This window comes from Vidua macroura, unplaced genomic scaffold (assembly GCF_024509145.1).
Source record: "Vidua macroura isolate BioBank_ID:100142 unplaced genomic scaffold, ASM2450914v1 whyUn_scaffold_223, whole genome shotgun sequence".
Lineage (NCBI taxonomy): Eukaryota > Metazoa > Chordata > Aves > Passeriformes > Viduidae > Vidua > Vidua macroura.
In genome coordinates, this window is record NW_026530592.1 from 15,514 (window position 1) to 43,387 (window position 27,874).

Below are 27,874 nucleotides of genomic sequence, written 5' to 3' on the forward strand. Positions count from 1 at the left end.
TCCCAGATTTCTGTGAGAATTCTCAGATTCCTGAGGGAATTCCCAAATTTCTGTGAGAATTCTCAGATTTCTGAGGGAATTCCCAAATTCCTGTGAGAATTCCCAGATTTCTGAGGAAATTCCCAGATTTCTGAGGGAATTCCGGGCTGGAAAAGGGAAATATGGAGGTGGAATTCAATCCCTGCTGGTAGCAATGAGGAAATTCCCAAATTTCTGAGGAAATTCCCAAATTTCTGAGGAAATTCACAGATTTCTGAGGGCATTCCCAAATTTTTAAGGAAATTCCCAGATTTCTGAGGGAATTCCCAAATTTCTGAGGGAATTCCCAGATTTCTGAGGGCATTTTGGGCGGGAAAAGGGAAATATGGAGGTGGAATTCAGTCCCTGCTGGTAGCAATGAGGAAATTCCCAAATTTCTGAGGAAATTCCCAGATTTCTGAGGGAATTCCCAGATTTCTGAGGGCATTTTGGGCGGGGAAAGGGAAATATGGCGGTGGAATTCAGTCCCTGCTGATAGCAATGAGGAAATTCCCAGATTTCTGAGGGAACTCCCAGATTTCTGTGAGAATTCCCAGATTTCTGAGAGAATTCCCAGATTTCTGAGGGAATTCCCAGATTTCTGAGGGAATTCCCAAATTTCTGAGGGAATTTTGGGCGGGAAAAGGGGAGGATGGGGTCGGAATTCAGTCCTTGCTGGTAGCAATGAGGAAATTCACGGATTTCTGAGGGAACTCCCAGATTTCTGTGAGAATTCTCAGATTTCTGAGGGAATTCCCAAATTTCTGAGGGAATTCCCAGATTTCTGAGGGAATTCCCAAATTCCTGAAGGAATTCCCAAATTTCTGAGGGAATTCCCAGATTTCTGAGGGCATTTTGGGCTGGAAAAGGGAAATATGGCGGTGGAATTCAGTCCCTGCTGGTAGCAATGAGGAAATTCCCGAATTTCTGAGGGAATTCCCGGATTTCTGAGGGAACTCCCAGATTTCTGTGAGAATTCCCAGATTCCTGAGGGAATTCCCGGATTCCTGAGGGAATTCCAGGCGGGAAAAGGGGAGGACGGCGTCGGAATTCAGTCCAGGAAGCGCTGGCAGGCCTTCTTCCAGCGGCACGCCGTGCACCACTGCTCCCGGTGCTCGATGCCGTAAACCTTGCGGCATTTCTTGGCTTCGCCGCGGATTTTTCTGGGGAGAAGGGGAAAGGATTTGGGATTTCCCGCTGCCGGGTGAGGGAATTTTTGGGGGGATTTCGGGGTTTTTTTGGGGTCTCACCTGGTGCCGAGGGAGGCGCGGGGCGGGGAGGCCACGAGGAGCTGGGGCTGCAGCGATGGCGGCGGCCGAGGCGGCAGCTGAGGGTCGCCGAGGCTGAGGGAGCGGCTCCGCGCCTGAGCCGGGCACGGCACGGGAACGGGGAAAAAAGGGGGAAAAAGGGGGAAAAACGGGAGAAAAAGGGGAAAAAAGGGGGAGAGAAAGGTCAAAGTGAGGGGTTTTGAGGGGTCTGTTGTGAGGGCAAAAGTGTGCTTGGCTGGGAACGGCGGGAAGGGGGGGGGGAAAGGGCGGGAAAAAAGGGCGGGAAAAAGAGGGGGGAAAAAAGGGGGGGGAAGAGGGGGAAAAGAGGAAAAAAGAAAAAAAAGGAGGGAAAAAGGACAAGGAAAAACAAGGAAAAGGACAAGAGAAAACAAGGAAAAAAGGGTGAAAGGGATGGGAAAAGGGATGGGAAAAGGGATGGGCTGAGGGTCATCGAGGCTGAGGGAGCAGCTCCGTGGCTGAGGGGGTGCACGGCACGGGAACGGGGAAAAAAGGGGAAAAATGGGAGAAAAAGGGGAAAAAAGGGGAGAGAAAGGTCAAAGTGAGGGGTTTTGAGGGGTCTGTTGTGAGGGCAAAAGTGTGCTCGGCTGGGAATGGGGGGGAAGGGGGGAAAAGGGTGGGAAAAAAGGGCGGGAAAAAGAAAAAAAGGAGGGAAAAAGGACAGAGAAAACAAGGAAAAGGACAACAGAAAACAAGGAAAAAAGGGGGAAAGGGGTGGGAAAGGGATGGGAAAAGGGATGGGCTGAGGGTCACCGAGGCTGAGGGAGCGGCTCCGCGCCTGAGCCGGGCACGGCATGGAACGGGGAAAAAAGGGGAAAAATGGGAGAAAAAGGGGGAAAAAGGGGAAAAAAAGGGAAAAAAAGGGGGAGAGAAAGGTCAAAGTGAGGGGTTTTGAGGGGTCTGTTGTGAGGGCAAAAGTGTGCTCAGCTGGGAATGGGGGGAAGGGGGGAAAAGGGCAGGAAAAAGAGGGGGAAACAGAGGAAAAAGGGAGGAAAAAAGGAGGAAAAAAAAATGGAGGGGAAAAGGACAGAGAAAACAGGATGGGAAAAGGGAGGGGAAAAAGAGGAAAAAAGGATGGAAATAGATGGGGAAAGGAGGCACAAAGGAGGGAAATTGAGGGGAAAAGGAGGGGAAAAGGAAGGAAAAAAGACTGAGAAAAAAGGAAAAATGGGGAAGGGATGGGAAAAGGGAGGGGAAAAAGGGAGGGAAAAAAGGGGGAAAAAGAGGAAAAAAGGATGGAAATGGAGGGGGAAAGGAGGGTAAAAGGAGGCAAAAAGGAGGAAATTGAGGGGAAAAGGAGGGAAATTGAGGGGAAAAGGAGGGGAAAAGGAAGGAAAAAGGACTGAGAAGAAAAGGATACAGCAGGGAAGGGATGGGAAAAGGGGGAGAAAGGGGGGAAAAGGAAGTGAATAAGAAGGGAAAAGAAGGGAGAAAAAGAAGGGGACAGGAGGGGAAAAGGAGGGAAAGGAAGGGAAAAAAGGAGGGAAAAAGGAGAGAGAAAACAAGGAAATATGGGAGGAAGGGATGGGAAAAAAGAGGGAAAAAGAAGGAAAAGTGATGGGGAAGAAAGAGGGGAAAAGGACGGAAACTGAGGGAAAAAGGAGAAAAAGGAGGGGAAAAGAAGGGGGAAGGAGGGAAAAGGAGGAAAAAAAGGAGGAAAAAAGAGGAAAAATGAGGAAAAAGGAAAAAAGAGAAAAAAAGAGGGAAAAAGAGGAAAAGGAGGAAAAAGGAGGGGAAAAAAGAGGAAAAAGGAGGAGAAAGGAGGCTCTGGCTCATGTAGGGCACAGCTGGCAGAGGTGGCACAGGTGGCACGGACAGGTGACAGGAGGGGGGAGGTGGCACTGACAGGTGACAGGGATGGCAGGGGGGAGGTGGCACTCGAGCAGGGGGAGGTGGCACTGACAGGTGACAGGGACGGTGGGGGGAGGTGGCACTCGAGCAGGGGGAGGTGGCACTCACCAGTGACAGGGACGGTGACAGGGATGGCAGGGGGGAGGTGGCACTCGAGCAGGGGGAGGTGGCACTCACCAGTGACAGGGACGGTGACAGGGATGGCAGGGGGGAGGTGGCACTCGAGCAGGGGGAGGTGGCACTCACCAGTGACAGGGACAGCAGGGGGGAGGTGGCACTCGAGCAGGGGGAGGTGGCACTCACCAGTGACAGGGATGGCAGGGGGGAGGTGGCACTCGAGCAGGGGGAGGTGGCACTCACCAGTGACAGGGATGGCAGGGGGGTGGTGGCACTCGAGAAGGGGGAGGTGGCACTCACCGGTGACAGGGACGGCAGTGGGGAGGTGGCAGCAGCCCAGCTGATGCTGGTGAAGATGTGGGGGGGACACCGGGATTTGGATGGAGGGCAGAGCCTGGGAACAGGAACAGGGACAGGGTCAGCTCTGGGAATGTTCCAGTCCCAAGGGAATGTCCCATCCCTGTGGGAATCCTCCATTCCCTGGGGATCCCCCATTCCTTGGGAATCCCCCACTCTATAGGAATACCCCATTCCTTTGGGAATCCCCCATTCCATGGGAATCCCCATTCCCTGGGGACCCCCATTCCCTGGGGATCCCCCATTCCCTGGGGATCCCCATTCCACGGGAATCCCCCGTTCCTTTCGGAATCCCCCATTCCCTGGAAATCCCCCATTCCTGTGGGAATCCCCAGTTACTGTGGGAATCCCCCATTCCATGGGAATCCCCCATTCCTGTGGAAATCCCCCATTCCCTAAAAATCCCCTATTCCATGGGAATTCCCCATTCCAGTCCGTGGGAATCCCCCATTCTGTGGGAATCCCCCATTCCATGGGAATCCCCCATTCCTATGGAAATCCCCCATTCCCATGGGAATCCCCCATTCCCTGGGGATCCCCGTGCCCTCCTCCCTGCTGTCACACGGACGGTGGCCCCGGTGTCACCTCTGTGGGGACACAGCCGCGTCTCCACTCCCGCACCCCAAAACCCCAAATCCCGCCCAGATTTCTGCTTTTCCACCCATTTAGGGAGGTGTCCCACCGGTGGCATGGCCACACCCTGGGAGGTGACATCCCCTGGGAGGTGACATTCCCTGGGAGGTGACATTCCCTGGGAGGTGCCATCCCTTGGGGACAAGGACACGGGGTGCCCACAGTGGGGCCGCAGCTCCGTGTTCCCAAATTTCCTATGTGGGATCTGCGGGCGCGGCACATTCCAGTGGGGACGCAGCTGGGAGCCACCCCCGGCAGGGGACACCAGGGGACACCAGGGGACATCAGGGGACAGAGACACAAATCCCTGAATTAGGGACAGGGAGATGGGACAGGGACACAAATCCTGGAATGTCCCTGGGGACATCCCCAGCCATGTCCCCAGCCATGTCCCCAGCCATGTCCCCAGGGATGTCCCCAGCCACGTCTCTGGGGATGTCCCCAGCCATGTCCCCAGGGATGTCCCCACAGATGTCCCCAGCTATGTCTATAGCTGTGTCCCCAGGGGATGTCCCCAGCTCTGTCCCCATGAATGTCCCCAGCTGTGTCCCCACAATGTCCCCAGTGTCTCCATGGAGGTCCCCATCTCCATCCCCAGCCATGTCCCCATGGATGTCCCCAGCCATGTCCCCAGCCGTGTCCCCATGGATGTCCCCGTGCTGTCCCCAGGGATGTCCCCAGCCATGTTCCCACGGATGTTCCCAGCTCTATCCCCAGCTGTGTCCCTGCAATGTCCCCAGTGTCCCCATGGATGTCCCTATCTCTATCCCCAACCACATCCCTACGGATGTCCCCATGGATATCCCCAGGGATGTCCTCACGATGTCCCCATGCTGTCCCCAGGGATGTCCCTAGGGATGTCCCAGCTCTATCCCCAGCTCTGTCCCCAGGGATGTCCCAGCTCTATCCCCAGCTCTGTCCCCACCTCTGTCCCCATGGACGTTCCCAGCTCTGTCCCCATGGATGTCCCCGTGCTGTCCCTATGGATGTCCCCACCATACCCCCCCGATGTCCCCATGGATGTCCCTGTGCTGTCCACAGGGATGTCCCCAGCCGTGTCCCCATGGGTGTCCCCAGCCATGTCCCCCTGATATCCCCATGGATGTCCCCGTGCTGTCCCCAGGGATGTCCCCAGCCGTGTCCCCATGGGTGTCCCCAGCCATGTCCCCCCGATGTCCCCATGGATGTCCCCGCTGTCCCCAGCTCTGTCCCCAGCCACATCCCCAATGTCCCCATGGATGTTCCCACTGTCCCCATGAATGCCCCCATGCTGTCCCCAGGGATGTCCCCAGCTGTGTCCCCCATGTCCCCAGGGATGTCCCCGCTGTCCCCAGGGCTGTCACCTGGTAGGCGTGGTCGGCCTGGATGTGCCAGAAGGAGCCGGGGGCCGAGTGGCTCAGGCCGGGCTGGCCCGGGCCGGGCTGGATGACGATGGGGGCAGAGCAGGACACGGCCCCGATGGCCCCGGTGGCACCGGGGACGGCGGGGACAGTGGTGGCACCGGGGACAGCAGTGACAGCGGGGACAGCGGGTGGTGGCAGCTCCGGGGGTGGCTCCTCAGGCACCCGCAGCTCGGTGTAGTAGAAATCCTCCTCGCGCTCAGAGCCGTCCCTGCCAGACATGGGGACATGGTGACAACAGCACGGGGACACGGGTGACAACTCAGGGACACGGGTGACAACAGCACGGGGACACAGGTGACAACAGCACGGGGACACGGGTGACAACTCAGGGACACGGGTGACAACAGCATGGGGACACGGGTGACAACAGCACGGGGACACGGGTGACAACTCAGGGACACGGGTGACAACAGCACGGGGACATGGGTGACAACAGCACAGGAACACAGGTGACAACAGCACAGGGACACGGGTGACAACTCAGGGACACGGGTGACAACAGCACAGGGACATGGGGACAACATCACAGGGACATGGGTGACAACAGCACGGGGACACAGGTGACAACAACACAGGGACACAGGTGACAACAACACAGGGACACAGGGATATGGGTGACAACAGAGGGACACGGGTGACAACAACAGAGGGACACAGGGACAGAGGTGACCACAGAGGAATAGAGGTGACAGCAAAGGGACACAGGTGACAACAACAAGGGACACGGGTGACAACAGAGGGATGATGGCTTCGGTGACATGGAAGTGCCCATTCCCCGCAGGAATTGGGAATTCCAGAGGGATAAATCCCATGGATTTGAGGGTTGGCAAGGGATGGGATTTCCTGCAGGAACTGAGAATTCCGGAGGGATAAATCCCATGGATCCAACAGAACCTGAACTTCCCCAGGGCCAAAAATTCCCAAAACCTGAAGGAAATTCCTGGAAAATTCTGGATTTGAAACCTGAAGGGAACTCCAGGAAAATCCTGGAATCAAAACCCAAAGGAAACTCCTGGAAAATCCCAAATTTCCCCAAAGCAGGGACACAACAGAACCTGAACTCCCCCAGGGCCAAAATTCCCAAAACACAACGGAAACTCCTGGAATGTCCCAAAAGTTGGGGACACAAAGGTGGCTTTGGTGACGTGGAAGTGCCCATTTCCCACAGGATTTCCCTCAGGAATTGGGAATTCCAGAGGGATAAATACCATGGATTTATTTGAGGGTTGGGAAGGGATGGGATTTCCTGCAGGAATTGGGAATTCCAGAGGGATAAATCCCATGGATTTATTTGAGGGTTGGCAAGGGATGGGATTTCCTGCAGGAATTGGGAATTCCAGAGGGATAAATCCCATGGATTTGAGGGTTGGCAAGGGACGGGATTTCCTGCAGGAATTGGGAATTCCAGAGGGATAAATCCCATGGATTTGAGGGTTGGCAAGGGATGGGATTTCCTGCAGGAATTGGGAATTCCAGAGGGATAAATCCCACAGACTTTGGGATCGGGAATTTTGGGAATTCTGGGAATTCCGGACCCCCTGCCTTACCCCAGGTGCTGGGTGCGGACGTGGCGCTTGATGCCGACGCCGGAGCGCAGGACTTTGCCGCAGCCGGGCCAGAGGCACTTGAACATCACCTTCGCCGAGTTCTGGGGACAAACAGCGCCGTCACCCCCGCCCGGTGGCACCGTCCCTTCCCCGGTGGCACCCGGGACATCGTCACCCACCTTCCTGCGGCGCGGCGCGGGCTCCTCCGGCGCCGAGGGCTCGGGGTCGGTGTCGAAGCCGTCATCGCTCAGAGGGGACGCGGTGGCACTGCCAGCGCGGTGAGGAGGGGACGCGGTGGCACTGCCAGCGCGGTGAGGAGGGGACACGGTGGCAGCGCCAGGGCAGTAAGGAGGGGACGCGGTGGCACTGCCGGGACAGTGAGGAGGGGACGCGGTGGCACTGCCGGCGTGGCGAGGAGAGGACGCGGTGGCACCGCCGGGACAGTGAGGCGGGGACGTGGTGGCAGTGCCAGGGCAGTGGGGAGGGGACGCGGTGGCGCTGCCAGGGCGGTGGGGAGGGGACGCGGTGGCGCTGCCGGCGCTGCTCCAGTGGCCGCTGGTGGTGCTGCTGCCGCTGTCCGAGACGTCCCCGCTGTCCTTCCAGGGGTCACCGGCTGCCTGCGAGGCTGAGAGAGGGGACACAGTGGTACTGTCACCGAGGGGACACGGGGACAGCTGAACCCCTGAGGGGACATTAATCTCTGCTGGACCCCAATAAACCCCCACTGGACCCCAATAAACCCCCATTGGACCCCAATAAACCCCCATTGGACCCCAATGAACCCCCACTGGACCCCAATAAACCCCCACTGGAACTCCATGCTGGGACCTTCCCGTGCCTTCCCTGCCGAGCTGCTCTGTGTGTGTGTGTCTGTCTGTCTGTCTGTGTCTGTATGTCCATGTATCCCTATGAGTGTCTGTGTGTCCGTGGATCCGTGTGTGTCTGTGTGTATCCATGTGTGTCTGTGTGTCCATGTATCCGTGTGTGTCTGTCTGTGTGTATCCGTGTGTTTCTGTGTGTCTCTGTGTCCATGTATCCGTGCGTGTCTGTCTGTATCCATGTGTGTCTGTGTGTATCCATGTGTGTCTGTGTGTCCATGTATCCGTGTGTGTCTGTGTGTCCATGGATCCGTGTGTGTCTGTCTGTGTGTGTATCCATGTGTGAGTGTCTGTGTGTCCGTGTGTGTGTCTGTGTCCGTGTATCTGTGAGTGTCTGTGTGTCCGTGTATCCATTTGTGTGTCTGTGTGTCCGTGTATCTGTGAGTGTCTGTGTGTCCGTGTATCTGTGAGTGTCTGTGTGTCCGTGTGTGTGTCTGTGTCCGTGTATCTGTGAGTGTCTGTGTGTCCGTGTATCCATTTGTGTGTCTGTGTGTCCGTGTATCTGTGAGTGTCTGTGTGTCCGTGTATCTGTGAGTGTCTGTGTGTCCGTGTATCCATTTGTGTGTCTGTGTGTCTGTGTATCTGTGAGTGTCTGTGTGTCCGTGTATCCATTTGTGTCTGTGTGTCTGTATATCTGTGAGTGTCTGTGTGTCTGTGTATCCATTTGTGTGTCTGTGTGTCTGTGTGTCTGTGTGTCCGTGTGTGTGTCTGTGTGTCTGTGTATCCATTTGTGTGTCTGTGTGTCTGTGTATCTGTGAGTGTCTGTGTGTCCGTGTATCCATTTGTGTCTGTGTGTCCGTGTATCCATTTGTGTCTGTGTGTCTGTATATCTGTGAGTGTCTGTGTGTCTGTGTATCCATTTGTGTGTCTGTGTGTCTGTGTGTCTGTGTGTCCGTGTATCTGTGAGTGTCTGTGTGTCCGTGTATCCATTTGTGTGTCTGTGTGTCCGTGTATCTGTGAGTGTCTGTGTGTCCGTGTATCCATTTGTGGGTCTGTGTGTCTGTGTATCTGTGAGTGTCTGTGTGTCCGTGTATCCATTTGTGTCTGTGTGTCTGTGTATCTGTGAGTGTCTGTGTGTCCGTGTGTGTGTCTGTGTCCGTGTATCTGTGAGTGTCTGTGTGTCTGTGTATCCATTTGTGTGTCTGTGTGTCTGTGTGTCTGTGTGTCCGTGTGTGTGTCTGTGTGTCTGTGTATCCATTTGTGTGTCTGTGTGTCCGTGTATCCATTTGTGTCTGTGTGTCTGTGTATCTGTGAGTGTCTGTGTGTCCGTGTATCCATTTGTGTGTCTGTGTGTCTGTGTATCTGTGTGTGTCTGTGTGTCCGTGTATCCATTTGTGTGTCTGTATCCGTGTATCTCTGTGTGTGTGTGTCCGTGTATCTGTGTGTGTATGTCCGTGTATCCATATGTGTGTGTGTGTCCATGTATCTGTGAGTGTCTGTGTGTCCATGTATCCATGTGTGTCTGTGTGTCCATGTATCCGTGTGTGTCTGTGTGTCCGTGTATCTGTGTGTGTGTGTGTGTGTCTGCGTGTATGTGTGTCCATGTGTGTCTGTGTGTCCATGTGTGTGTCCGTGTGTGTGTCTGTCTGTGTCTGTCTGTCTGTGTCTGTGTGTGTGTGTCCGTGTGTGTGTCTGTCTCTGTCTGTCTGTGTCTGTGTGTCTGTCTCTGTGTGTGTGCGCCAGTGCCCTCGTGGCTCCGGCCCGTTGGTGCAGGACGCTCTCGGGGAAGGCTGCGGCCACACCCACCATGGACCACAACAAGTGGCGCCCGAACAGGGACCTTTGTCCCCTTCCACCCCTGAACAGCGTCCCCAGTATGGCCACAATCTCAGTCACCTTCGGGTCAGCCATTAAGGCAACCTCTGAGTTTCATCAGGGTGCGCTGAGGGGACAGCGGCCACCTTGTGAGTCACAGAGTGCAGGGTCACTGTCCTCCACAGTCCCCCATCACGGAACACAAGTGGCACCCGAACAGGGACCTTTGTCCCCTTCCACCCCTGAACAGCGTCCCCAGCACGGCGGTGACCTCAGTCACCTTCGGGTCAGCCATTAAGGCAACCTCTGAGTTTTTCAGGGTGTGCTGAGGGGACAGCGGCCACCTTGTGAGTCACAGAGTGCAGGGTCGCTGTCCTCCACAGTCCCCCACCGTGGACCGCAACAATCGCCGTGGGGACACGGTGGCATTGTCACCGAGGGGACACAGGGACATCTGAACCCCTGAGGAGACATGGCAGTGTCATCACTGAGGGGACACAGGGACATCTGAACCCCTGAGGAGACATGGCAGTGTCATCACTGAGGGGACACAGGGACATCTGAACCCCTGAGGAGACATGGCAGTGTCATCACTGAGGGGACACAGGGACATCTGAACCCCTGAGGAGACACGGCGGCATTGTCACCAAGGGGACGTGGTGGCATTGTCAGCTCGGGGACACAGGGACATCTGAACCCCTGAGAAGACATGGCAGCATCGTCACCAAGGAGACGTGGTGGCATTGTCAGCTCAGGGACATGGGGACATCTGAACCCCTCAGGAGACAGGGCGGCATTGTCACCGAGGGGCATGGTGGCATTGTCAGCTTGGGGACATCTGAACCCCTCAGTGGACACTCGGCCACTGAACCCCTGAAGGGATACAGGGCCATTGTCACCTTGGGGACAGCTGAACCCCTGAGGGGACACGGTGCCATTGTCACCTTGGGGTGAACCTCTGAGGGGACACTGCCACTGTCACCTCAGGGACAACCGAACCCCTGAGGGAACACTGTCACACTGGGGACAACTGAGCCCCTCTGTGGGGACATCATGCCATTGTCACCCTGGGGACAACTGAACCCTTGAGGGGACATGGGGCCACCATCACCTCGGGGACAAATGAACCCCTCTGCGGGGAGGGGACACGGTGCCATTGTCACCTCGGGGATAGATGAACCCCTGAGGGGACACTGCCACTGTCACCTTGGGGGCACAGTGCCATTGTCACCTCAGGGACACAGGGACAGCTGAACCCCTCTGTAGGGACACAGTGCCACTGTCACCTCAGGGACAACTGAACCCCTGAGAGGACACGGTGTCATTGTCACCTCAGGGACAGAGGGACAACTGAACCCCTGAGAGGACACGGTGCCATTGTCACCTCAGGGACAGAGGGACAACTGAACCCCTGAGGGGACACAGTGCCATTGTCACCTCAGGGACAGAGGGACAACTGAACCCCTGAGGGGACACAGTGCCATTGTCACCTCAGGGATAGCTGAACCCCAGAGGGGACACGGGGCCACTGTCACCTTGGGGACAACAGAATCCCTGAGAGGACACGGTGTCATTGTCACCTCAGGGACAGAGGGACAACAGAACCCCTGAGAGGACACAGTGCCATTGTCACCTCAGGGACAACTGAACCCCTGAGGGAACACGGTGTCATTGTCACCTCAGGGACATCCTCTGAAACCCCGCTTCACTTGGAATTTTGGGGTTCAATCCAGGGGAATTCCTGGAGCAATCCCAAATTTTATCCCAAACTCGATGCCTCTCCCTGTTTATCCCCCTTTTTCCCGGGGCCAGCCCCCGCTTTGTCCCTTTTGTGCCACCCCGGGTGACACCGGGCGTTTCCCACGGCTCCCGGGGTTATTTTTATCCATCCTGGTATTTTTATCCATCCCGGGAGCCTCTGACTTCTCGGGAATGAAGTGGCTCCCAAAAAAAGCCGTGACAGGGAATTGTCCCCTCCCAGGGGGTGGCACCGAGGGGACACCCAAGCTCTGCCAGGATCCAGAGGGAATTTTCCTCTCTGGAATTCCCTGGGATCAGGGAGCAGCCAGGTGGGATCAGGATTTCTCCCAAATTGTTCCAGGAGAGTTCAGGTTGGATTTTGGGAACAATTTCTTCCCCACTCCCAGAGGAATTCCAAATCCTTGTGCAAGTGACACTTGGGGACACAGATCTGGAATTCCCTGGCAGGTGGGATTGGGATTTTTCACAGGAAATTGCAGGGGAAGTTCAGGTTGGATTTTGGGAACAATTCCTGCCTGGAAAGGGCTGCCAGGGAGCTTTGGAATCCCCATTCCCAAAGGAATTCCAAATCCCTGTGGAAATCCTACTTGGGGACACGGATCTGGAATTCCCTGGCAGGTGGGATCAGGATTTCTCCCAAATTGTTCCAGGGGAGTTCAGGCTGGATTTTGGGAACAATTTCTTCCCCATTCCTGGAGGAATTCCAAATCCCTGTGGAAGTGACACTTGGGGACGCAGATCTGGAATTCCCTGGCAGGTGGGATTTTTCCCAGGAAATTGCCTCAGCTCCTTCCAGGAGAAGTTCAGGTTGGATTTGGGGAACAATTCCTGCCTGGAAAAGGTTTTCCAGGGAGGTTTGGAATCCCCATTCCTAGAGAATTCCAAATCCCCACAGAAGTCCCACTTGGGGACACGGATCTGGAATTCCTTGGCAGGTGGGATCAGGATTTCCCCCAAACTGTTCCAAGGAAGTTCAGGCTGGATTTTGGGAACAATTTCTTCCCCATTCCTGGAGGAATTCCAAATCCCTGTGGAAGTGACACTTGGGGACACAGATCTGGAATTCCCTGGCAGGTGGGATTGGGATTTTTCCCAGGAAAGGGCCTCAAGTTATTCCAGGAGAAGTTCAAGTTGGACTTGGGGAACAATTCTTGCCTGGAAAGGGCTGCCACGGAGGTTTGGAATCCCCATTCCTAGAGAATTCCATATCCCCACAGAAGTCCCACCTGGGGACACAGATCTGGAATTCCTTGGCAGGGTGGGATTGGGATTTCTCCCCAATTGCTCCAGGAAAACTCAGGCTGGATTTTGGGAGCAATTTCTTCCCCGTTCCCAGAGGAATTCCAAATCCCTGTGCAAGTGACACTCAGGGACATGGATCTGGAATTCGCTGAGAGGAGGAATTTTGGGATTTTTCCCAGGAAAAGTGCCTCAAGTTCTTCCAGGAGAAGTTCAGGTTGGATTTTGGGAACAATTCCTGCCTGGAAAAGGTTTTCCAGGGAGGTTTGAAATCCCCATTCCTAGAGAATTCCAAATCCCCACAGAAGTCCCACTTGGGGACACGGATCTGGAATTCCTTGGCAGGTGGGATCAGGATTTCCCCCAAACTGTTCCAAGGAAGTTCAGGCTGGATTTTGGGAACAATTTCTTCCCCATTCCTGGAGGAATTCCAAATCCCTGTGGAAGTGACACTTGGGGACGCAGATCTGGAATTCCCTGGCAGGTGGGATTGTTCCCAGGAAATTGCCTCAGCTCCTTCCAGGAGAAGTTCAGGTTGGATTTGGGGAACAATTCCTGCCTGGAAAGGGCTGCCAGGGAGGTTTGGAATCCCCATTCCTAGAGAATTCCAAATCCCCACAGAAGTCCCACTTGGGGACACGGATCTGGAATTCCTTGGCAGGTGGGATCAGGATTTCCCCCAAACTGTTCCAAGGAAGTTCAGGCTGGATTTTGGGAACAATTTCTTCCCCATTCCTGGAGGAATTCCAAATCCCTGTGGAAGTGACACTTGGGGACACGGATCTGGAATTCCCTGGCAGGTGGGATTGGGATTTTTCCCAGGAAAGGGCCTCAAGTTATTCCAGGAGAAGCGCAGGTTGGATTTTGGGAACAATTTCTTCCCCATTCCCAACGGAATTCCAAATCCTCGCGGAAATCCCACTCGGGGACACGGATCTGGAATTCCTTGGCAGGTGGGATCAGGATTTCTCCCCAATTGCTCCAGGGAAGCTCAGGTTGGATTTTGGGAGCAATTTCTTCCCCATTCCCAACGGAATTCCAAACCCCCGCGGGGGTCCCACTCGGGGACGTGCATTTTCCCACCCTCAGCAATTCCCAGATTCCACGACCCCGCTGCTGCTCCAGCACCCCCCAGCCCCTCTCTCCCACGGGAAGGGCACATTCCCAGGTTTTCGGGGGCGGGCCCATGGGATTTTTTGGGATGCACTCACGGGGGAGGCCGCAGGGGGGGCTGCGCAGGGCGGGGCTGCAGGAGAGGCTGGTCAGCACCATGGCCGCCACCATCTCGTCCATCTCCACGGCCGCGTCGGATCTCCTGCTCCGGGGGACGGGAAAACGTCGGGAACGCGCCGGGAACGACCTCTGGAGAGCCCAGATTTTCCACCCACCCCCCCACAACCCCACCCGGCCTCCCCCCACTGGGAAGGAGGGGGGAAAGAAATGGAAAAAAGAATGGGGAAAGAAATGGAAAATCCCGTTAATCCTAAATGGAAGCGCCCTACGGATAAGTCCCGGGAAGGAGGAGCCGTCTCTGGAATGATGAGGTGCTCCAGGGTTTGGGATTCAAACTGGGGAAGTCCAGGATTTGGGATCCAAACTGGGGAATCCCAGGATTTGGGATCCAAATTGGGATCTCTCAGGATTTGGGATTTAAATTGGAGAATCACAGGATTTGGGATCCAAATTGGGGAATCTCAGGTGGAGAAGCTCCGGGATTTCCCAGGATTTGGGATTCTAACTGGGGAATCCCAGGATTCGGGATCCAAACTGGGATATCCCAGGCACGGAAACTCTGGGATATCCCAGGATTTGGGATCCAAACAGGGCAATCCCAATATTTGGGATCCAAATTGGGATCTCCCAGGATTTGGGATTTAAATTGGAGAATTCCAAGATTTGGGATCTAAATGGGAGAATCCCAGGATTCGGGATCCAAAATGAGGAATCCCAGGCACAGAAACTCTGGGATATCCCAGGATTTGGGATCCAAACTGGGGAATCCCAGTATTTAGGATTTAAATTGGAGAATCACAGGATTTGGGATCCAAATTGGGGAATCTCAGGTGGAGAAACTCCGGGATTTCCCAGGATCTGGGGCTCTAACTGGGGAATCCCAGGATATGGGATCCAAACTGGGGAATCCTAGGCACAGAAACTCTGGGATATCCCAGGATTTGGGATCCAAACCGGGATATCCCAGGATTTGGGATTTAAATTGGGGAATCTCAGGATTTGGGATCCAAATTTGGGAATCCCAGGTGGAGAAACTCTGGGATTTCCCAGGATTTGGGATCCTGGGAAAAGGCACCGACCTTTTGGGAACGTCGATGTTGCTGGACACGGATCTCTCGGGAATGCTGGAAGTGCGCAGGGGTGGGGCTTGGAGCGGGTCCTGCGCCCTCCAGCACGCCGGGAATCCTTGGATCTGCTCATCCAGGGAAGTGACGAGGACCTAGAAAAGGTTTGGGATCGGCTTTGGGGTCACCCGGAACCCGCCGATCCCACGGGATCCTCCTTTGGGATGAAGGATGATCCCATCCTGCAGGGCTTGGATTTCACATTCCCAAGTTGATCCCAAAAAATCTGCCCTCCCCACCCCCAGCAATCCCAAATCCAGGGATTTCCCGACCCTCTAAGCTTTGGGATTTCCACCCTCACAATTCCCAGATTGGACAAACCCGGGAATTCTGGCAATTCCCAGCCCCAGGGCCCAACGGGAAGAGCACATTCCCAGATTCTTGGGGTGTATCCATGAATTTTTCAGGAACCCGCTGATCCCATGGGATCCTCGTTTGGGATGAAGGTTGATCCTGTCCTTGGATTTCAAATTCCTATGGAAATCTTAATCCTAACCCAGCCCATCCCAAAAAAATCTGCTCTCCCCACCCCCAGCAATCCCAGATCCAGGGATTCCCTGGGATTCCGAATGGATTTTTCCCCCATGGATTTGGGTGTTCCCAGGACTCCCAAAGTGATTCCATGTGGATAAAAGGATTAAAGCCTGGATGGAAAAAGGATCCCACACTCCAGGAAGGGGAAGGAGCTGTGCAACCACCCCCCCCCCCCCCGCTCCATCCCAAATTCCCAAATTCCCTCCTGATGGGGAATTTTCCAGCCCTGTTCATGGAAAAGTCTCCCCGACATGGGAAAATCCCTCCCTGGAATCGTCACCCCCCGGGATCCCATCCCGGCCGGTCCCACAGCGGGATCGGGATTTGGAGGAATCAGCACGAGGATCCCAAAAACGGGATTGAGGCGTTTCCATGGATCTCAAGGATCAAGAACCTCGGATTGGGATGGGGGAGATGGAATTCCTTTGGGATTGGGAGATTGAATTCCCTCGGGATTGAAATGTGGGAAATTTGATTCCCTCAGGATTGGAATGTGGGGGGTTTGATTCCTTTGGGACCGAAATGTGGGAAATTTAATTCCTTTGGGATTGGGACTGGGAGATTTGATTCCTTTGGGATTGGAATGCGAGCGATTTGATTCCTTTGGGATTGGGATTGGGAGATTTCATTCCCTTGGGATTGGAATTGGGAGATTTGATTCCCTCGGGACCAAAACGTGGGAACTTTAATTCCTTTGGGATTGGAATGTGGGGGATTGAATTCCCTCAGGATTGGAATTGGGAGATGGAATTCTCTTGGGATTGGGAGATTTGATTCCCTTGGGACGGGGATTGGGAGATTGAATTCCTTTGGGATTGGGAGATTTGATTCCCTTGGGACTGGGATTGGGAGATGGAATTCCTTTGGGATTGGGAGATTTGATTCCCTTGGGACTGGGATTGGGAGATGGAATTCCCTTGGGATTGGGAGTTTTGATTCCCTTGGGATTGGGAGACTGAATTCCCTTGGGACTGAAATGTGTGGGATCTGATTCCCTCGGGATTGGAATTGGGAGATTTGAATCCTTTGGGATTGGAATTGGGAAATTGGATTCCCTCAGGACTGATATGTGGGAACTTTAATTCCTGCAGGATTGAGATTGGGAGATTGAATTCCTTTGGGATTGGAATGTGGGGGATTTGATTCCTTTGGGATTGGGAGCTTGAATTTCTTTGGGATTGAAATGTGGGGGATTTGATTTCCTCAAGATTGGAACTGGGAGATTGAATTCCCTCGGGATTGAAATGTGGGGGATTTGATTCCCTTGGGATTGGGATTGGGAGATTGAATTCCCTTGGGATTTAAATCTGGGAAATTTGATTCCTTTGGGTTTGGAACTGGGAGACTGAATTCCCTTGGGATTGGGATTGGGAGATTTTATTCCTTTGGGATTGGAATTGGGAGGTTTGATTCCTTGGTAATTGGCATGTGGGGGATTTGATTCCCCTGGGATTGGGAGATTTCATTCCCTTGGGATTGGAAATGGGAGATTTGATTCCCTCGGGACCGAAATGTGGAAACTTTAATTCCTTTGGGATTGGAATGTGGGAGATTTTATTCCTTTGGGATTGGAATGTGGGGAATTTTATTCCCTTGGGATTAGAACTGGGAGACTGAATTCCTTTAGGATTGAAATGGGGGAAATTTAATTCCTTTGGGATTGGAACTGGGAGATTGAATTCCTTTGGGATTGGGAGATTTGATTCCCTTGGGATTGGGAGATTGAATTCCCTTTGGGATTGGAATGTGGGAAATTTGATTCCTTTGGGACTGAAATGTGGGAACTTTTATTTCTACGGGATTGGGACTGGGAGATTGAATTCCCTTGGAATGGAATGTGGGAAATTGAATTCCCTCGGGATTGGGATTGGGATTGGGAGATTTGATTTCTTTGGGACTGAAATGTGGGGGATTTGATTTCCTCAAGTTTGGAACTGGGAGATTGAATTCCCTCGGGACTGGAATGTGGGAACTTTAATTCCTTTGGGATTGGGATGGAAAACCAGGAGCAGCTCCTGGACGGGAATTCCACTGGATGTTCCCAAAGCACGCTCAGCAGGACGGAAGCGCTGAGTGACCCACTTTGGACTCTTTTTTCTGGAAAAAAACCCCACTTTTCCCTGGAATTTGGGATTCCTCCGAATGAAATGGATTTTGGGATTCCCCCAAAAACCCCTGAGAGCCACAGATACCCCAGGGAATTTTTCCCTTTGGGAAAATCCCTGGAATTTTTTCCCCCACCACATCCCCAGGAGGTACCTGCTGCCCGTGGGGCTGCCGGAGACTTCCGGGATTCGGGAATCCGGGATTGGGGGATCCGGGACCGGGGGATCCGGGATTGGGGGATCCGGGATTGGGGGATCCGGGCGTTCCGTCCTCGAGCGGGGAAAATTCCGGAATCTGGGAGGCCGCCAGGATCCCGTCGGGAACGGCCACGCGGGTGCCCAGCAGGGAGCGCTTCCCCAGGCGGCGCGAGAGGACGGTGGCCATGACGGACACGCTGGGGACAGACGGACAGACGGACGCGGGGGTGGCACCCGGAGCTGGCACTGGGGACGGGGGGACAGACGGACGGACACGGGGGGTGGCACTGGGGATGGGGGGACAGACAGACGGACACGGGGGTGGCACTGGGGACATCGGGACAGACGGACACGGGGGTGGGAGCTGGCACTGGGGACTGGGGGACAGACGGACGGACATGGGGGTGGCACTGGGGATGTGGGGACAAACAGACGGACATGGGGGTGGCACTGGGGATGTGGGGACAGACAGACGGACATGGGGGTGGCACTGGGGACATCGGGACAGACAGACGGACATGGGGGTGGGAGCCGGCACTGGGGACAGACGGACACGAGGGTGGCACCGGGGACATCGGGACAGACAGACGGACACGGGGGTGGCACCTGGAGCTGGCATTGGGGATGTGGGGACAGACAGACAGACACGGGGGTGGGAGCTGGCACTGCGGACAGACGGACACGAGGGTGGCACCGGGGACATGGGGACAGACAGACGGACACGAGGGTGGCACCGGGGACATGGGGACAGACAGACAGACACGAGGGTGGCACTGGGGACACAGGGACAGACAGACGGACAATGGGGTGGCACCAAGAGCTGGCACTGGGGATGTGGGGACAGACAGACGGACATGGGGGTGGCACTGGGGACATGGGGACAGACGGACGGACACAGGGGTGGGAGCTGGCACTGGGGACAGACAGACAGACACACATAGAGGTGGCACTGGGGACATTGGGACAGACAGATGGACACCGTGGTGGCACCAGGGATGTGGGGACACACGGACATGAGGGTGGCACCACTGGGGACATGGGGACAGACGGACGGACACAGGGGTGGCAGCTGGGACATGGGGACAGACAGACAGACACGGGGGTGGGAGCTGGCACTGGGGACAGACAGACGGACATGGGGGTGGCATCCCATGGAGCTGGCACTGGGCACAGAAACGCTGGGATGTCCCAGGATTTGGGATCCAAACGAGGAATCCCAGGATTTGGGATCCAAACGAGGAATCCCAGGATTTGGGATCCAAATTTGGGAATCCCAGGATTTGGGATCCAAACTGGGGAATCCCAGACACGGAAACTCTGGGATATCCCAGGATTTGGGATCCAAACGAGGAATCCCAGAATTCAGGATCCAAATTGGGGAATCCCAGGATTTGGGATCCAAACTGGGGAATCCCAAGCACAGAAATTCTGGGATATTCCAGGATTTGGGATCCAAACAGGAATCCCAGAATTTGGGATCCAAATCAGGAGTATCCCAGGATTTGGGATCCAAACTGGGGAATCCCAGGCACGGAAACTCTGGGATATCCCAGGATTTGGGATCCAAATCATGGAATCCCAGGATTTGGGATCCAAACGAGGAATCCCAGGATTTGGGATCCAAATGAGGAATCCCAGGGTTTGGGATCCAAACTGGAGAATCCCAGGCACAGAAACTCTGGGATATCCCAGGATTTGGGGTCCAAATTGGAGAATCCCAAGCACAGAAACTCTGGGATATCCCAGGATTTGGGATCCAAATCCGGGAATCCCAGGATTTGGGATACAAATGGGGAACCCCAGGATTTGGGATCCAAACTGGGGAATCATGGATTTGGGACCCAAATCAGGAATATCCTAGAATTTGGGATCCAAACTGGGAAATCCCAAGCACAGAAACTCTGGGATATTCCAGGAGTTGGGATCCAAACGGGGGAATCCCAGAATTCAGGATCCAAATCAGGAATATCCAAGGATTTGGGATCCAAACGGAGGAATCCCACAATTTGGGATCCAACCTGGGGAATCCTGTAATTTGGGATCCAAACGGGGAATCCCAGGGTTTGGGATCCAAACAGGGAGTCACAGGATTTGGGATCGAAATCAGGAATATCCCAGGATTTGGGATCCAAACTGGAGAATCCCAGGCACAGAAACTCTGGGATATCCCAGGATTTGGGATCCAAAACAAGGAATCCCAGGATTTGGGATCGAAACCAGGAATATCCCAGGATTTGGGATCCAAACAGGGAATCCCAGGCACAGAAACTCTGGGATATTCCAGGGTTTGGGATCCAAATGGGGGAATCCCAGAATTCAGGATCCAAATCAGGAATATCCCAGGGTTTGGGATCCAAATGAGGAATCCCAGGATTTGGGGTCCAAATCAGGGAATCCCAGGATTTGGGATCCAAATTGGAGAATCTCAGGCACAGAAACTCTGGGATATCCCAGGATTTGGGATCCAAATCAGGGAATCCCAGGATTTGGGATACAAATGGGGAACCCCAGGATTTGGGATCCAAACTGGGGAATCATGGATTTGGGACCCAAATCAGGAATATCCTAGAATTTGGGATCCAAACTGGGAAATCCCAAGCACAGAAACTCTGGGATATTCCAGGATTTGGGATCCAAACGGGGGAATCCCAGAATTCAGGATCCAAATCAGGAATATCCAAGGATTTGGGATCCAAACGGAGGAATCCCACAATTTGGGATCCAACCTGGGGAATCCTGTAATTTGGGATCCAAACGGGGAATCCCAGGGTTTGGGATCCAAACAGGAATCCCAGGATTTGGGATCGAAATCAGGAATATCCCAGGATTTGGGGTCCAAACTGGAGAATCCCAGGCACAGAAACTCTGGGATATCCCAGGATTTGGGATCCAAAACAAGGAATCCCAGGATTTGGGATCGAAATCAGGAATATCCCAGGATTTGGGATCCAAACAGGGAATCCCAGGCACAGAAACTCTGGGATATTCCAGGGTTTGGGATCCAAACGGGGGAATCCCAGAATTCAGGATCCAAATCAGGAATATCCCAGGGTTTGGGATCCAAATGAGGAATCCCAGGATTTGGGATCGAAATCAGGAATATCCCAGGATTTGGGATCCAAACTGGGGAATCCCAGACACGGAAACTCTGGGATATCCCAGGATTTGGGATCCAAATCAGGGAATCCCAGGATTTGGGATACAAATGGGGAACCCCAGGATTTGGGATCCAAACTGGGGAATCATGGATTTGGGACTCAAATCAGGAATATCCTAGAATTTGGGATCCAAACGGGGGAATCCCAGAATTCCGCATCCAAATCAAGAATATCCCAGGGTTTGGGATCCAAATGAGGAATCCCAGGATTTGGGGTCCAAATCAGGGAATCCCAGGATTTGGGATCCAAACTGGGGAATCCCAAGCACAGAAATTCTGGGATATTCCAGGATTTGGGATCCAAACAGGGAGTCACAGGATTTGGGATCCAAATCAGGGAATCCCAGGATTTGGGGTCCAAATTGGAGAATCCCAAGCACAGAAACTCTGGGATATCCAAGGATTTGGGATCCAAACAGGGAATCCCAGGATTTGGGATCCAAATCAGGGAATCCCAGGATTTGGGATACAAATGGGGAATCCCAGGATTTGGGATCCAACCCGGGGAATTCCAGGATTTGGGATCCAAATCGGGGAATCCCAGGCACGGAAGCCGCCGTTCCCAAACCCTCTTGGCCGCCGTCCAGCGCCGGAGCCGCTCCTCATTTCCTTCGGGATTTCGTTTTCCCTCCTTCCCTTTTTCCTTCCCCCTCCGGCCCTGGCAGCCAGAGGGGAGGGAAAAAAAAGGGAAACCCTGCCCCGAGCCAAACTTCCGGAGCTTCCAGAGGATTTTTGGACGCTGGATCCCATCCCCGACACGGCCGTGCCAAGAAATCCCCGCCCGATGTCCCAAAAAACCCAAAGCGGAGCCCGGAGGCCCCCGGAGCCGCGTCCCAGCTGTTCCCAATCAATCGGATCCCAAATTATTCCGGGCAGGGATTTGGGACGGAGTTTTTCCCAAAAAAAAAGAGAAAAAAACCCAACAAAATTCTCAGCAACTCGTGGAGGTTTGGGAAACGAGGAATTGCTGGTTTGGAGAGAGGGAATGTCCCGGTGCTCGGCCCGGGTGGGTTTTGGGAATAAAACCCAAATTTTTGGCACAAATCCCTCTCTGGAGAATGCCAAAATCCCGTTTTTTCACGTTTTTTTTTTTTCCCTCCAGTTCAGCCCCGCTCGCAACAACCACAAAGTCCAGGCTGTGAGAACAAACCCACTTTTCCTCTCAGGATTCCCAAAAAAAGCCTCTCCTCATCCCAAAATATCCCAAAAATCCACGCTCCGGCCCCACCGGGAAGCCAGGTCTCCGCCGGGAGCAGTTTGGGGAATTTGGGCTTTTTTTAAATTAAAAAAAAAACCCCAAAACTCTGAAGCGACTCAAAACTCCCAGAAGAGAAGATTCCAAAAGTTTCCTCCTGGATTTTGCCCGCCAGGAAAAGCTCCCTGAGCGACTGCGGGAGGGAAATTATTCCAGAGGGAAACACGGGAGCACCAAAATCGGGATTTTTTTTTTTTTGGAGGAGGAGCCGGCGAGGGCGGGGGAAGGAAAGGGAGAGGGAGCTCGGAGTCAGGGCGGGATGGATCCCTGGATTCCTGGATCCGTGGATTCCTGGATCCGTGGATTCATTCCTGGATTCCTGGATCCATGGATTCCTGTATTCCCCCAGATCCATGGATTCCTGTATTCCCAGATCCATGGAACCTGGATCCGTGGATTCCCGGATCTGTGGATCCCTGGATTCCTGGATCCATGAATTCCTGGATCCCCGGATTCCTGGATCCTTGGATTCCTGGATCCATGGATTTCTGGATCCATGGATTCCTGGATCCATGGATTCCTGGATCCATGCATTCCTGGATTCCTGGATCCCCGGATTCCTGGATCCATGCATTCCTGGATCCATAGATTCCTGGATCCATGGATTCCTGGACTGTGCGTATTCCCGACCGCGGGGCACGTGGGGAAGGCGGCAAAGGAGGAGGAGGAGGAAGGGGAGGAAGGGGAGGAGGAGGAGGAGGAGCAGAGTGCCCGGGCCTGGCGCGGAGGGAGGGCGGCACCGGGCAGGGCACGTGTGCGCGGGGCGGGGGACGCGGAGGGACGGACGGACGGACGGACGGACGGACGGACGGACGGAGGGAGGGACCGGGCAAACCGGGGGGACAGACGCGGACCGGGACCGGGACCGGGACCGGGATGGGAGAAGGGAATACGGACAGCGAGGAGGGGACCGGGACTGGGGGGGACAGACAGACACAGGGACTGGGGGACAGACAGACACAGGGACTGGGGGGGGACAGACAGACACAGGGACTGTGGGACAGACACAGGGACTGGGGGACAGACAGACACAGGGACTGGGGGGGACAGACAGACACAGGGACTGTGGGACAGACACAGGGACTGGGGGACAGACAGACACAGGGACTGGGGGGGACAGACAGACACAGGGACTGTGGGACAGACAGACACAGGGACTGGGGGGGACAGACAGACACAGGGACTGGGGGGGGGACAGACAGACAGCGGGACTGGGGGACAGACAGACACAGGGACTGGGGGACAGACAGAGGGACTGGGGGGGGACAGACAGCGGGGTTGGGGGGACAGACAGATACAAGGTCTGGGGGGGACAGACAGACATACAGGGACTGGGGGGACAGACAGCGGGACTGGGGGGGGACAGACAGAGGGACTGGGGGGGGGACAGACGGACAGCGGGGTCGGGGTTGGGGGGACAGACAGATACAGGGACTGGGGGGGACAGACAGCGGGACTGGGGGACAGACAGACACAGGGACTGGGGGACAGACAGAGGGACTGGGGGGGACAGACAGAGGGACTGGGGGGACAGACACAGGGACTGAGGAGCACCGACAGCAGGATTGGGGGAGCAGACAGCAGGATTGGGGGGACAGACAGACAGAGGGACTGGGGGGACAAACAGCGGGGTTGGAGGGACAGACAGACAGAGGGACTGGGAGGGACAGACAGCGGGGTTGGGGGAACAGACAGCGGGTTTGGGGGAACAGACAGCGGGTTTGGGGGGACAGACGGACTGGGGGGGACAGACAGCAGGATTGGGGGGACAGGCAGCGGGATTGGGGCGGACAGACAGATTGGGGTTGGGGGGCACAGACAGAGGGACTGGGGGACACGGACACGGGGCAGGGAGTGCCGGGGGGGGACACGGACACCGGGATGGGGGGACACGGACACGGGGCAGGGAATGCCGGGGGGGACACGGACACCGGGCAGGGAGTGCTGGGGGGGGACACGGACACGGGGCAGGGAGTGCCGGGGGGGCACACGGACACCGGGATGGGGGGACACGGACACCGGGCAGGGAGTGCCGGGGGGGCACACGGACACCGGGATGGGGGGACACGGACACCGGGCAGGGAATGCCGGGGGAACACGGACACGGGGCAGGGAATGCCGGGGGGGGGACACGGACACCGGGATGGGAGTGCCGGGGGGGCACACGGACACCGGGATGGGGGGACACGGACACCGGGCAGGGAGTGCCGGGGGGGCACACGGACACCGGGCAGGCCCCCCGGGGATGCCCCGGGCGCCGGGCGCCGAGCACCGAGCGGGACCCGGGCAAGGCGCAGCGCTCACCGGGACCGGCAGAACCCGCCGAGGCAGAACCGGCTGCCCCCCACCCCGGCCCGGCCCGGCCCGGCTCGGTCCCCGCTCACCTCCGGCTGTTGTGAAACGCTCCCCGCTCCCGGTTCCCGGTTCCCGGCCCCGGGCTGGAGCCGCGCCGGGCCGGGCGGGGCGGGGGCGGAGCCGCGGCCGGGCGGGAACCGCCGCTCCCGCGCGCGGGGTTTTTTTTTTTTTTTTTTTTAATTATTATTTTTTTAAGCCCTAATTTTTTTTTTTCCCCTCCTCCCCCGCTCAGCCAGGAAGGGAAGGAGGAGGAAGAAGAAGAGGAATTGGGGGAGGGAGCCGAGCTGGGGCGATGCCGCGCCGCCACTCACCGCGCCCGCGGAGCCCCGCTCCGAGCCTCGCCTCGCCGCCGGCCGGGTTAAAGCTCCCGGGGCCGGGCTGGTGTAAACAACCTCTCCCCACATGCTCGGCCCCTTCCTGCGCATTGGCTCCGCCGCTGCCTCTCCGTGCAACGCCCCCGCCGCCCGGCCCCGGCCCCGCCGGGCTCCGCCGCCCCGGCCCGGGATGCCCGCGGGGCGAGGGGGGCAGCCGGGAGGGGCTGCGGGCGCTCGTCCTCCCCTCGTTCCCCCTCCTTCTCCCCCTGCTTCTCTTCCCCGTTCTTCCCCTCGTTCCCCCTGCTTCTCTTCCCCGTTCTTCCCCTCGTTCTCCCCTCGTTCCCCCTCCTTCTCCCCCTGCTTCTCTTCCCCGTTCTTCCCCTCGTTCCCCCTCCTTCTCTTCCCCGTTCTTCCCCTCGTTCTCCCCTCGTTCCCCCTCCTTCTCCCCCTGTTTCTCTTCCCCGTTCTTCCCCTCGTTCCCCCTTCACTCTCCCCTCCTTCTCTTCCCGGTTCTCCCCCTCTCTCTCCCCTCCTTCTCCCCCTGCTTCTCTTCCCCGTTCTTCCCCTCTTTCTCCCCTCTCTCTCCTCCTGCTCTCCCCTCGTTTTTTGTTGTTGTTTTTTTTTTTTTCCCTCGTTCTCCTCCCCGTTCTCCCCTCACTCTTCCCCTCGCTTTCCCCCTGCTCTCCTCTCGTTCCCCCCTCTCTCTCCCCTCGCTTCTCTTCCCGGTTCTTCCCCTCTCTCTCCTCCTGCTCTCCCCTCGTTTTCTCCTCGTTCCCCTCCCGGTTCTCCCCTCACTCTTCCCCTCGCTTTCCCCCTGCTCTCCTCCTGTTCTCCCCTCGTTCCCCCCTCTCTCTCTCCTCGTTCTCCCCCCTGCTCTCCCCTCTCTCTCCCCTTTTTTTTCCCCCTCGTTCCCCCCCTCACTCTCCCCTCGCTCTCTCCCTGTTCTCCCCCTCACTCTCCCCTCGTTCTCCCCACGTTTTCCCCCTCACTCTCCCCATTTCTCTTCCCGGTTCTTCCCTCGTTCTCCCCTCACTCTCCCCCCGTTTCTCCTCCCGGTTCTCCCCTCTCTCTCCACTCGTTCTCCCCCTTCTCTCCCCTCGTTTTCCCCCCTCTCTCTCTCCCCTCTTTTTCCTCCTCTCTCTCCCCTCTTTTTCCCCCTCGTTCTCCCCTCGTTCTCGCGGTTCTCCCCGCCCAGCCGGCCCGGGGGATGAGGCCCCGCGGCTCCGCTGTTTACACCGAGGGCTCTCGGGTCGCTTTTTTGTCGTTTCCTGGGTTGGTTTGAGCTTTACAAAGCTCCGTTTTAGCGATGGTTTAAGTTTGGGCCCTCCAGGCGTTTTTGCCTGCGCGGGGCTGGGACTCCTCCTGCACCCCTTTCCAAGGGATTGGGATCTTCCTGCACCCCCTTCCCAAGGAATTGGGGTCCCCATGATCCCATTCCCAAGGAAATGAGATCTTCCTGCACCCCCTTCCCAAGGAATTGGGGTCCCTGTCACCCCTTTCCTTGAGATGGGGATCCTCCTGCACCCCTTTCCCAAGGATTGGGGTCCCCATGATCCCTTTCCTTAGGAATGGGGCTCCCCCTTTACCCCATTCCCAAGGATTTGGGCTCCCTTTTACCCCATTCCCAAGGAATGGAGCTCCCCCTTTACCCCATTCCCAAGGATTTGGGCTCCCCCTTTACCCCATTCCCAAAGAATGGGGTTCCCCCTTTACCCCATTCCCAAGGATTTGGGCTCCCTTTTACCCCATTCCCAAGGAATGGAGCTCCCCCTTTACCCCATTCCCAAGGATTTGGGCTCCCCCTTTACCCCATTCCCAAAGAATGGGGTTCCCCCTTTACCCCATTCCCAAAGAATGGGGTTCCCCCTTTACCCCATTCCCAACATTTTGGGCTCCCCCTTTACCCCATTTCCAAGGAATGGAGCTCCCCCTTTACCCCATTCCCAAAATGTTGGGCCCCCCCTTTACCCCCTTCCCAAAGGATTGGGTTCTCCCCATCACCCCTCTCTCTTTATTTATTTTCCACCAGGAATTCTCCTTTTGGGGTTTATTTATTTCACTTTGGGCCATTGCTTTTCCCCTCCCTTCAAACCCTTCAGCTTTTTGTCGCCATGACAAAAAAAATCCCTAATTTTGGTGTTTGTCCCTTTATAGCGTGTTAAGGCAGAGCTGCTGTACAAACGCTGGGCCTGTGCCAGCCTCTAAAAATGTTTATTTTTACCACCAACGAATTTACACAACCCAGGTGGGATTTCACTACCCTTGTCCGAGGTAAAATGCTGGCACAGGAAAGGGTTTTCACCCAGCTGCGATATAAAACATGAAACCTGATGTGATTTCCCAACAAAATATCTGTATTTTTTTTTTTTAATTTCTAAAACCAAATACCTTCTCCAATGCATCCAAGCAGGAGCCAAAATCTTCTGGTTCCAGAAATGCTCCTTAAATTTCCTCCCAAGCTCCTTGGGCTTGGGTTTCTCAGTCAGCTCATTACGTGCTAAAAAGAAAATTAAAATGAAGAGTGAGTTATTACGTATGCAGAAGAGGTGCCTGTGGAATCCATCGCCTTGAGAGCTCACCTTGGGAGGCAGCTTGTTCTGCTGCCACACCTGAGAAAATATTCCAAAACAACAGGATGGGCTGCCCCTCATCTTCCTCCATCATCTCCCCTCATCTTCCTCCATCATCTCCCCTCATCTTCCTCCATCATCTCCCCTCATCTTCCACCATCATCTCCCCTCATGGCCGCCCCTC

At 55.5% G+C, this 27,874-nt stretch overlaps 1 protein-coding gene across 1 annotated transcript; it reads right to left on the bottom strand.

Annotated features, from left to right (window-relative positions):
• Window positions 1-1,019: 1,019 nt before the first annotated feature.
• Window positions 1,020-27,780, bottom strand: LOC128802939 (zinc finger protein 395-like). Its single transcript, XM_053969496.1, is given in 11 exon segments — window positions 1,020-1,181; window positions 1,269-1,381; window positions 3,573-3,635; window positions 3,637-3,666; window positions 5,606-5,873; window positions 7,213-7,313; window positions 7,392-7,837; window positions 14,057-14,160; window positions 15,158-15,297; window positions 17,996-18,236; window positions 27,509-27,780. Coding segments are annotated over 11 exon segments (1,881 nt in total). The 5' UTR covers window positions 27,772-27,780; the 3' UTR covers window positions 1,020-1,069.
• Window positions 27,781-27,874: the final 94 nt, after the last annotated feature.